Source organism: Ostrea edulis, chromosome 8 (genome assembly GCF_947568905.1).
Source record: "Ostrea edulis chromosome 8, xbOstEdul1.1, whole genome shotgun sequence".
Classification (NCBI taxonomy): domain Eukaryota; kingdom Metazoa; phylum Mollusca; class Bivalvia; order Ostreida; family Ostreidae; genus Ostrea; species Ostrea edulis.
The window spans coordinates 63,620,775-63,633,372 of record NC_079171.1 but is presented as its reverse complement, the minus strand read 5'-3'; the positions used below and the strand labels follow the sequence as shown (position 1 = coordinate 63,633,372).

The 12,598-nt window shown below is 35.3% G+C and overlaps 1 protein-coding gene across 1 annotated transcript in view; it reads right to left on the bottom strand.

Moving 5' to 3' along the window:
* Positions 1-12,598, bottom strand: part of LOC125660703 (interleukin enhancer-binding factor 2-like) — a 30,899-nt gene that overhangs the window by 13,057 nt on the left and 5,244 nt on the right. Inside the window, exons 4-9 of the mRNA XM_048892441.2 lie at positions 11,766-11,822; positions 10,429-10,557; positions 8,955-9,057; positions 6,082-6,147; positions 5,419-5,535; positions 4,355-4,433 (exon numbers count right to left, since the gene is read on the bottom strand). Of these exons, the coding sequence (XP_048748398.1) occupies positions 4,355-4,433; positions 5,419-5,535; positions 6,082-6,147; positions 8,955-9,057; positions 10,429-10,557; positions 11,766-11,822 (551 nt within the window). The remainder of the gene's footprint in view (positions 1-4,354; positions 4,434-5,418; positions 5,536-6,081; positions 6,148-8,954; positions 9,058-10,428; positions 10,558-11,765; positions 11,823-12,598) is intronic.

The window sequence follows — 12,598 nt, the reverse complement described above, 5'->3', positions numbered from 1 at the left end:
TACAATTCTTAGATACAAAATTACACTAATCTTCCTACAAATCACAGCATCCACCGTATCGAATCATCTACAATTGATTAAAACTTTCGGAAAAAAAATCAATTAAACTTTTCAAATAAAAATCATAGTGCACATTTGTTTAATAAAACTTTGAGTATATGGCGACATAAATTGGATTATTTTCATGTTGAGTTCATGACATAGCTTTCTTGTTCATGACGTCGCATAAAGTAACATCAAAATGGTATAACGTTATCGTAAACTATACTGTACTTACATATGTATTATACATAAGTAAAGCTTTTTACGAAGATATCATAACCATTTCATGGAAGTATACACCCTATGAAAGAATTTTGAGAAATATCATTTAATTTGGACGCGGGGCCAAATTTGGCCCCAAACGTACCTTGTCCTTTGTTTACTCAGTCAACGCATGCGACAGGAAATCTCGCATCGCTCCAGTGCACACAGAGCTGGTCATGAAGGCCAGATAATAGCCTCAGGTAATCTATGGCTGCAAAAAGTCGGTGATTATGTAATAAAGTACATTGGACAGTTGTGTACCCTGCTGTGGTCAAATGTTTAACATTTAAAATCTTATTCATTATCGTGTTATCATCTCTACATTAACGTCAATTCTTAACCACAGAACCGACCGGTATTATTGTGTATAATGCATATACACCAATTGTTTGTTTTTGCAGCCAAGCTCGTTGATTACAAGATTTTGATTTTGATGTGTTTGATTTTAGTTCGAATATTTCATTAACCATGCGGTCGGTCACCATTGATATGGATGTAGTAATTTTGATAATTTTCTTTGAAGTTCGGTGCGCAACAGTATAAAGATGCTAAGGGCTGTTCCAGAAATGATCAAATGGGGGGGGGGGGGGGGGGGGGGGGGGGGGGGGGGGGGGGGGTCGGGCGGCAAATGATATTTTTTTGTGTGGGTGGTCGTATTTTTTCATATTTTAATTGGTCCGTGGTTGGACTGTTAAAAAAATATTTATTATGTCTAGTGGGTAGTTTCTATTGTTTTATTTTGTGCCACGTGGGTGTTGAGTTTTCAGAATATTTTTATTGTCGCTCTTGTCGTGTTGGTTACAAAACGTCGGAGGGAAAATTGAAAACGTGCTTTTGAAATGCTGCTTTCGAAATCGGAAGTAACATAGAACTATTCGAGTTGTCGCTCTTTGCAGCGCAAAACTTTCCATTACGACACTCTTCAACTTAGAGGCGCGTTTAGTAGGGTCCCTTTGGACGTGATGGCGGCGGAAATCTGTTCTGTAGATTATTACAGTTTACAGTGCATCGATTTTGGGAATATTTTGAAACCAATAGGTATTCCGTTTTCTAATAAAAATAGGCAAACCTTAGTTGATTTATACGAGGGTACCGATGCGTTATATTTATCAGTCGGTGTGATGCCTCCGGCGCGGGCTCCAAGAAGACGAACGATTCGTGGAAAAACATATCCATACCCATTTCATGATAATAGCATCGTTTGACTCCCAATCTTTCCAACATTCCCGCCATAGATGCCTTTGATTGTTGATGTGACATCGTTTCTTCAGAACTACTGTGATACAATGTCGCACAGGCATTACCGCGTCATTGACTAGAATGTTTGTCCCGAAAACCTCGCGAGATTTGTACCGTTTTCATTTTTAAAAATATTTTTGTGGTGGGTCTGGTTAGTTTTTTTTTTTTATTAGATGGGTCATTGTAAAATGAGTTTATCAATTTGATGGGTCATGGGGTAATTTTTTATTTTTTTTTATGGGTGCTTGGTATATACAAAAGGTGCCTCCCGACCCCCCCATGTATTTATTTCTGGAATAGCCCTAATCTCATAAGACTATGCACCCCATTCTATTTTGACACTAAACTTGTACCTTCTGACCCTAGTCAGTCTAAAATTAAAGAAAAATATCTATGTTTGGCTTTACAGTCAACCCCACCTGCTCAAACATCTGATTCTGTCCAAATTGCCAAATCTACCATACCAAAACAGAAATTTAATAGGGAATGGTTGAGATACGACTTTAAATTGGGCTTGATGTTTCGTGACATCTGCATTTCGGTCAATGTACACGATGTTTTCACTGAGGGGTGTAACATCATGAAGTTTATATTTATATGATTTATTACCTGATTTTTCATTTCCACAATAAAATTTAATTATCAAACAAATCAACTTCTTATTATTTCAGAAAAAAGTGTTTAGGTATGGTAGCTGGATATGATTAAGTAATGTAACTGATTCCAAATGCTAAAATCAGTGTAATGAATAAAATAATATGATGGAAATAATTGTATAGCATGAGATTATCTGCGCCGCGCCACACCCCGAAAAAGTGGCGAAAGGGAATTTTGGTCCAATGGGAGCACTGAAACATACACATGTATATTGTTACTAAATATAGAACACTGCAGATTAACTTCTTTAGTCTCACCTTGAGTAGAATAATGTTACTATTTTAAGAACACTGGAGACAAAATACTTCTAGTCCTACCTAACACTGTTACCGTACAGTAAAACACACTTATAACAAACTCTGGCCTGAAGGTTCATGTTTGACTGTCCATAGAGATAAATTATCCCTCAGTCTCACCAGTACAGTAAAACACACTTATAACTAACTCTGGCCTGAAGGTTTGTGTTTTACTGTCTATAGAGATAAATTATCCCTCAATCTCACCTGTACAGTAAAACACACTTATAACTAACTCTGGCCTGAAGGTTCGTGTTTGACTGTCCATAGAGATAAATTATTCCCTTAGTTTCACCTGTACAATAAAACACACTTATGGTGGGTCCTTAGTCCTGGATTTTTGGGGTTTAGGTAGCATTTTTTTGTTTGGAATCAATAAATCAACATTCAGAGTAATGAAAAAATGCAAATTAATTAAGGATTTCCATATTAATTTTCATTACACACTACTGAAGTAATGCAACCCTATGTAGATTTTTATGAAATTCATTGGTAACAGTTATCTGTTGTTATTTTAAAATTAAAAAAAAAATAAATAATAATTTAAATTGCATTTATTTATCAGGAAACATGTCAATAACTAAAACACATGTCATTTTCAATCTGTTCATCAAGTTTTAGTACAATAAGTGCAAAATTATTGAATTAGCCTTATTCTCCAAAATGTTAAAAAACAAACAAATATGGACACAATTTCCTTATAGCATGGTTTACATATCATTTTTTTCTGATTTTATTAGTAGATGTACATATGTTATATTTATTTATGGGAAAAAATTCATACCTTTCCTTAATAATTTCAAATCTATAGCTTCCAGAGTACATATGTATGTATACCCCCATAAAAAACCTAAGTCTGGCACCATACAGCTGAGCTATTCAAAACCACTCATGGATTAAAATTCTATGTAATTTCATGAAAAGACACAGATAATAATTCCTTGTCACCTTGGTAAAACGTTTGTGAAAAATATAGGAAATCTATTGCATAATGGACTTGATAAATAATTTAATGTAAACAGAGTTATTGTCCTTGGATTCAACATTTTGAAACACATCATTGACTATTCAAATATAACTAAGACTTTTGAAATATTTTATGGCTAACAAGATTTTTTACAATAACTATTGAAAAAGACTCCAACAAAATTTATGTTCCAGTCATTAAATTATTGACTTTGCAAAATCTTATGACGTCACAGGAGTGTGGAACTACGTTAAAACAAACTCTGGCCTGAAGGTTCGTGTTTTACTGTCTATAGAGATAAATTATCCCTCAATCTCACCACTACAGTAAAACACACTTATAACTAACTCTGGCCTGAAGGTTCGTGTTTTACTGTCTATAGAGATAAATTATCCCTCAATCTCACCACTACAGTAAAACACACTTATAACTAACTCTGGCCTGAAGGTTTGTGTTTGACTGTCTATAGAGATAAATTATCCCTCAGTCTCACCGGTAGAGTAAAACACACTTATAACTAACTCTGGCCTGAAGGTTTGTGTTTTACTGTCTATAGAGATAAATTATCCCTCAATCTCACCACTACAGTAAAACACACTTATAACTAACTCTGGCCTGAAGGTTTGTGTTTGACTGTCTATAGAGATAAATTATCCCTCAGTCTTACCTTGCATAGTACAGTAAAGCGTGCTTAAAACAAACACGCTTGTAATAAATTCATGCTTATTTCTAAGTGATAATTATTCACCTGAGAGAAAAATAATTAAAATTGCATATAGGAGTTTGGTAATAATGGATGGTTTTTCGCTGGCCCTGAAGGTTCGCTATAACCATGGTTACCTATACATCATTGCTATATATAGAACACAGGAGATTAATTACTTCTCACCTCGAATGAAATGCGTTCTCCTCAAACCAGCGAGCGTGACGGATGGCCGCTAGATGGCTCTGCATGACCTTACCATCCACTACAAAGTTCAAGGTCAGAAGTAATACTAAATAACAGAAGCTTCACGGTAATATGTAACTTCTTAGAGATAAAATGTTTGGGTTCATTTCCTGTTTGCTATAAACTTTTCAGAAGTCATCCTTTGGAGACCATTCCTTGTTTACTTACAATCATATTTCACTGTGATTTAACAGAAAATTAGCAAGTTAAGCTTTTCAGGCCTTGATATTTAAAATGTAACTCTAGTTTAGCATTTTTAGAACAAAAAGAGGAGGATGGGGGGGGGGGGGTTAGACTTTTCAGACTCTGATATTCAAAGTGTAACTCAGGGTCAAGTTTCTTTAAATTAAAGGAGGTGGGTGGATGTATAAATTAAGGAAGGGGGGTGGGGGGTGGATGTCAAATTAAAGAGGGAGGTGGGTGGATGTACAAATTAAGGAGAGAGAGTGGTGGATGTACAAATTAAGGAAGGAGATGCATGTATGTATAAATTAAGGAGGGGGTGGATGGATGTATAAATTAAGGAGGAAGGTGGGTTAGATGTACAAATTAGGAGGGAGGGAGTGGATGTATGAATTAAAGAGGGAAGTGGAAGTACAAATTAAGGAGGGAGGGGGTGGATGTATATGTCAAGGAGGGAGGTGTGTGGATGTACAAATTAATGAGGGAGGGAGTGGATGTATGAATTAAGGAGGGAGGTGAGTGTACAAATTAAGGAGGAGGTGGGTGGATGGATGTATATATCAAGGAGGAAGGTGGGTGGATGTACAAATTAAGGAGGGAGGGGGTGGATGTACAAATTAAGGAGGGAGGTGGGTGTATAAATTAAGGAGGGAGGTGGGTGGATGTACAAAGGAGGAGGTGGGTGGATGTACAAAATAATGAGGGAGGTGGATGTATAAATTAAGGAGGGAGGTGGGTGGATGTACAAAATAATGAGGGAGGTGGATGTATAAATTAAGGAGGGAGGTGGGTGGATGTATCATTTGAGTCTTGATACTTACAATGTAACTCGGGGTCGAGTTTCTTTAGATTGGGGGGGATGGTAGTGATGAGACATTTGACCGTGGCGTCTGATGAACTGATCTCAAATCCCGTGTCATTTGTGAGCATAGTGAGCACTGAAGAGAAAAACATAAAACTGAATTTTCTGGAATTTTTACAACAAACATTCGTTGTATGAGAAACTATAGATTTTGTATATAAGGCCAATACTTAATTTGACAAAATCACTGTTCAGTGTTAATCTATGAGAATGTAAAATAGTTAGTGTTATATTGCCAAAAGATTTAAATCCATGTAATAATTATGTAACAAATATATAAATAAATGCTACATTTCTGATTTCACTAGAATTATTGTGAGTTAATGTGATGCTACATTTCTGATTTCACTAGAATTATTGTGAGTTAATGTGATGCTACATTTCTGATTTCACTAGAATTATTGTGAGTTAATGTGAATATGAATCATTCACACGAAATAACTGTGCATAACGAATCATCACTAAATGTTTCTCTTACCATCGTTAACAAAAAACTCTTTCACAAATCTTGTTTTCGTTTCTTTGTTTTTTTATGTGTTACAGATTGAAATTCAGAATACACAACGAGAGCTTTCTCCCCGATTGTGATCTTGTTTCTATGTTTGTCTGGAGAGTGACGTACCTTCATCAGGGTCCTGTGTCCGGAGATCCTCTACGATTTTGTTACCCAGGACAGCTACAGCTTCCTCTAACAAAACAAACACTGTATCACTCAGTGTGTCAATCACAATACCAGATAGTGGTTAGTGCTGTACCAAAAATCAGAACACATCCACTGTATCACTCAGTGTGTCAATCACAATACCAGATAGTGGTTAGTGCTGTACCAAAAATCAGAACACATCCACTGTCGACAGGAAAAAAGCTAACAATTTCAATGATCAATTATTTTTTTCCATAATCGATCATCGCATGCATATACACTTCTCATAGAATGCATTCTGGAATTAGCCTGTTTCTACTTCTACACAGCACAAAGATTGCTACACAAAGATTGCTACATGAAGATTGCAACATGAACTCCTTACCAAATATAACTGCCGTAAGTGAAGTAATAAAAGACAGTAAACTGAATTTTCCCAAATTCAGCAAAAACAAGATGTGTTTGTGAAACACAAATGCTCCCGATAATGGCCAATTCCGAAGATGGCCAAGGTCACAAGGGCAAATATCTTGGTACCAGTAGAAAGATCTTGTCAAAAGAAATGCTCAAGTACAACATGAAAGCTCTAATATTTAACATTTAGAAGTTATGACCAATGTAAAAAAAAATTAAAAGTAGGTCAAATGTCAAGGTCAAAAGGTTCAATACCAACGGAAAGGTCTTGTAACAAGGAATACTCATGTGAAATATCAAAGCTCTATCACTTACTGTTCAAAAGTTATTTACAAGGTTAAAGTTTTCAAAAAGTAGGTCAAATTCCAAGGTCAAGGGGTCAAAATTGTTGGTACCCACGGAAAGGTCTTGTTACAAGGAATACTCATGTGAAATATCAAAGCTCTATCACTTACTGTACAAAAGTTATTAGCAAGGTTAAAGTTTCAGACAGAATGACAGAATTACAGAAAGGACAAAAACAATATTCCCCCCGATCTTCAATCTCGGGGGCATAAAAATCCCACTCTATTTGTACAGACACTTCCACAACTTCCCCCGGGGTTGAACTCACAACGGCGGAACAAAATCTCATAGCAGTGTGCAACTAGTGCGCTAGTCTACTAGACCGCTCGGCCATCTATACAGGTCATGGAAACTCGCTTTTGATGATGATGGAATTCTTGCCAAGCTGTCACTTGCCACATGGTCATTGAGAATGGATATTTGACATAAATCTAGATGCACGCTGCATGTGAAATATTTCATATAAAGCACAAAGATTGCAACGAACTCTTGAACAAACACAACTTTATGTAGAATTATATTTATGTGTAAATACCCCAGTATATAGATATACATAAGCAAATGGGAAAAAAAAACCCATAAAATATTTGTAAGATTAAGCTTTTTAAAAATAAAATTATGACTTCCGATTATAATCAGTAAAATCGCATTGGAAGCAGCAACCTACTCTAAACGATTATGGACTATGAAAATTAACCAATCTCCCATCACTAATTGTAGTTCTAACTTCAGCTTTCATGAAATTCCTGTTGCCTTCTACAGTAACAGTAAATTATCACGTAAAGACAATGGATCCGCAATTCTGAAATTGATAGTTCATCTCAGGGTAAATAATTTGTTTTGTTTCTTTTGATAGTTCATCTCAGGGTAAATAATTTGTTTTGTTTCTTTTGATAGTTCATCTCAGGGTAAATAATTTGTTTGGTTTCTTTTGATAGTTCATCTCAGGGTAAATAATTTGTTTTGTTTCTTTTGAATCTTCTGATGGCATCACTGTATACTGGTTAGTTTCAGAAATTGTTAATTAGGAACTATATTGTTTTTACTTAGAATTGTATGCTTTTTATGTAAAGCGCTTTAGATAAATTTAATTGATTAGGGCGCTATACAAGTCTTAGTATTGTATTGTACATTCCTCCATACGATTTCCTAGCATCATATAGAATTCAAATAATTATGAATATTTCAAAGTAATAATACTCATAATGTTGATCTACATGTGTATTTCATCATTCAATTTCACAAAAGAAATAAGTAAATAAGTAAATAGTTTCTCAGGCCTAAATTTCAAATTTTGATGAAGGAGACCGCTTTCAATTTTATTTTTTATTTGGCTGAAGTATGAGTTATCTTTCCTGTCTTGGCTGAAGTATGAGTTATCTTTCCTGTCTTGGCTGAAGTATGAGTTATCTTTCCTGTCTTGGCTGAAGTATGAGTTATCTTTCCTGTCTTGGCTGAAGCATGAGTTATCTTTCCTGTCTTGGCTGAAGCATGAGTTATCTTTCCTGTCTTGGCTGAAGTATGAGTTATCTTTCCTGTCTTGGCTGAAGTATGAGTTATCTTTCCTGTCTTGGCTGAAGTATGAGTTATCTTTCCTGTCTTGGCTGAAGTATGAGTTATCTTTCCTGTCTTGGCTGAAGCATGAGTTATCTTTCCTGTCTTAGTTTTTCACTGTAGAATAAGTTACCTTTTCTTTCTTGTGTTGAGGTAAGCATCAAATTTTTAAAAAAGAAATTGCTTCATATTACTTTATACTATTTCAAAAGTATACACTATTCTTCTTAAACACTTGCACAGAAATGAGTATGCATTCAATTATTAGTATACACTATTCTCCTTAAACGCTTGCACAGAAATGAGTATGCATTCAATTATTATTTGATCAAAAAACGATACTTACAATTTTATCAAAACCTTTTAAAAGTTTTACATAAAAATCTATAACAGAAGAATTACCTAATATACATAAATAAACACATAAAAATTGAAAAAAAAAAAATCCATGCGGTAGCTTTTCAGTCAATGCGATGGTGCCTGAGAAACTGCTGATTATTTTTTTTGGCCTTACTCCGTTCTCTCGAACTTTTACGTACTTGTAGGAAGCGTCTTCAGCATCACCACGATGTCCGCCACATTGTTCCCCGTCATCATCGTCCCTTTCTTAAAGGACCCCACCTGTCGCACTTCTTCAATTTGCTGCCAAATTTAAAACGAGTAAAACAAATATCATCCGAGGTAAATTATGATGAAAAATTATCACAAAAACTTGCATTTCCTGGAATGTAAAGCTTGGGTTTCTCAAAAAGACTAAAACGAATTTTTCAAATAAGCTGAACATTCTTTATTGTTGTTTAATTTTTACATAATGCTTTCTTGCGATGGATATGTGTTTTTTCCGACTTTTCACCGCCGCTGCTTGAATGCCAAATCTCAAAAATAAGATGTGACTTGACAATCACATGCTCACCCAGTGATCCTACACTCAAGAATGTCTTATTAGATGTTGTCGAGACTTCAAGTCAAAGGTCATTGAGACACCATTGGTAAGCTAATGTGACAAAGACTACCCCCCCCCCCCCCCCCCCCCCAAAGATCTTTTATGTCATGATAGACTGTGTTCTTTGTCATGATAGACTGTATCCTTTGTCATGATAGACTGTGTTCTTTGTCATGATAGACTGTGTCCTTTGAATTTTCTTTAATTTGAGGAGTCAAATTCGAGGAAAATCTCAGACTTTAAAGGGACTGATTCACGATTTTCCCCAAAATTTTGTATTTCACTTTTAATGATTAAAATCTATTGTCTAATGTGTTTAAAAGATATCACATAAAAATAAAGGTTATACATTGTCACAGAAGCTCATTTTATAGAGTCTATTATTTGTTTTGTAAACAAATATTGCAGTATGTTATTGTTTACGAACTTTTCAAAAGAAATGGATATCGATCTAAGTTTATTATATCTTTCACATTTCAAGCATTTTCTGGGTAAAATATGTCATCTCAAAGTTAAAATTTGTGCCTATGCAAAAAGATGCTTTATATTATGTACAAATTAACTTTTCACTGGTTAGTTTGTTTACATGAAAAAAACTCGAGTCTTTGTTTACATAACACATATTTAAGGCTAAAATATTGCTTTTATTTTTGCGTTCAGAAGGTCAAAAGTTTGGCTGTCAACATTAAATCAGTTATATTTTTAATGTTTAACACCAAAAATGAAAAATATTTTTTTAAAAAATCGTGAACCAGTCCCTTTAAGTCCAAGTTTTGACTTAAGATTTTTTCCTTGAGAAATCCAATTCTAAACTGTTAGCTAATTTGATCACTGTTCTTCATAAATGACCTTGACCTTATACAAATAGCTTTGATCTTCAACAAATATGAAGTCCCTTTCTGTGTGGTTTATAGTTCAATCACTGTTAGGCACACTATATATGTTATCACCATAGAAGCAGAAATCTTACAGTGCGACAATTTTTTTTTTATTTCTGTGGGGCATGAAAAAAAAGAGTACTTACCGCTGGTCCAAATGAGGACTTATTGCCGGTTCAAATGAGGACTTACCGCTGGTTCAAATGAGCTTGGGGTGAGGACCAAACTGTCCATGACCCCCTGTATCTTCGTGACCAGAGCCAGGATGGAGGCCTGCTCCTGAGAGGATGGGGTCATGTCATTGTTTCTCTTCAGCAGACACTGAAATTAACATCAGGTTCAATTTATCAGACAGTGATTATCAAGACACTGAAATCAACATCAGCTTCAATTTACAGTGATTTATCAAGACATTAAAATTAACATCAGGTTCAATTTATCAGACAGTGGTTATCAAGACACTACAGTGATTTATCAAGAAATCGACATAAGCTTCAATTTACAAGACTGTGATTTATCAAGATATTGAAATCGACATAAGCTTTTGTCTTATCAGACACTGATTTATCAAGACATTGAAATCGACATCATCTTCAATTCACAGTAAATTATCCAGACTCTGGAGTTGAACATAAGCTTTAATTTACCTGACAATGAATTTCCCCCCTTAATACGAATACTATAATTCAAAACTCTGAGTTTGTTTCATTTCGAAACCTATTTTCTAACTGCACCTGGAATTCATGCCCTTCGATTGTGATGTCCTTAACAGAATGCTGAATGAAAGGTGAAATAATGAACAGTGATCAATCTCATAACTCCTGTAAGCAATATAAAACAGCAAGCTGGGCAAACACAGACCTCTGGATATACCAGAGGTGTGATCAGGTGCCTAGGAGGAGTAAGCATCCCCTGTCGACTGGTCACACCCGCTGTGAGCCCTATATCCCGATCAGGTAAACAGAGTTATCCGTAGTCATAATTCAGTGTGCCAAGAACGGCCTAACAATCGGTATGAAAGACATCAGACAGTATTTGACCCAATGATAGGTTGTATTGACGAACTATATCATTATAACGACCATAGAATTTGCTTCAATATATCGAATTTAAGAAATATTGACTACTGAATACTAGTATATACTTACATCTGTAAGGCCAATTCAACTTAATTAGTAAATTATCATCCAGGGTCATCAAAAAATATGGGGCGGGTTGGAGGATTTTATTTTTTAATTTATATTTCCCCGAGAAAAAAATTAATGACAGAAGGCACCACACAGTGTTAATCAAGTTCACATTCAAGGAATCCTTGGTAGAAGATATAAAACCAACATTCTGTGACTTTAATCACTCACTCATGTCACTGGGAAGCAAGATTGCTTGAAATCGTAATTTTTGTGAAAATAAAAAAAAAAAATCGGATTGAGCTCTTTTTTTTGAGGGGCGGGCAGGGATGATAATCTTTCAATTAATTTTAATTGGCCTAAACACTTAACAGAAAGCTGAATACTAGTATTTATACTTACATCTGTAAACACTTTTTCATCTGAGGTAGTTTTCGTCTTTGGAAATGTGGATTCGCACTACAAATTATAGCGATCTATCTATAAATGAATGGAACTGTTGTGAAAATATCAATTTTATTAATCCCAGTGAAGACTATATTAGCATTATTGCTAACAAGAATATATTTCAACAAGAGGCCCATGGGCCACATCGCTCACCTGAGTCACCTTGGTCCATATCAGAAGACTTTCTATATATATTTGCATGTAAAACCGTAGTCCTTATTATGGCCCCAACCTACCCCTGGAGGCCATAGTTTTTGCAAACTTGAATCTACACTATGTCAGAAAGCTTTCATGTAAATCTCAGCTTTTCTGGCTCAGTGGTTCTTGAGAAGAAGATTTTTCCTATATATTTGTATGTAAAACTTTGATCCCCTATTGTGGCCCCATCCGACCCCCGGGGGCCAGGATTTTAACAATTTAGAATATGTACTATATCAGGAAGCTTTCATATAAATCTCAGCTTTTCTGGCTAAGTGGTTCTTGAGAAGAAGATTTTTCCTATATATTTGTATGTAAAACTTTGATCCCCTATTGTGGCCCCATCTGATCCCCGGGGGCCATGATTTTAACAATTTAGAATCTGCACTATATCAGGAAGCTTTCATATAAATCTCAGCTTTTCTGGCACAGTGGTTCTTGAGAAGAAGATTTTAAAGATTTTTTCTATATATTTGTATATTAAACTTTGATCCCCTATTGTGGCCCCATCTGACCCCCGGGGGCCATGATTTTAACAATTTAGAATCTGCACTATATCAGGAAGCTTTCATATAAATCTCAGCTTTTCT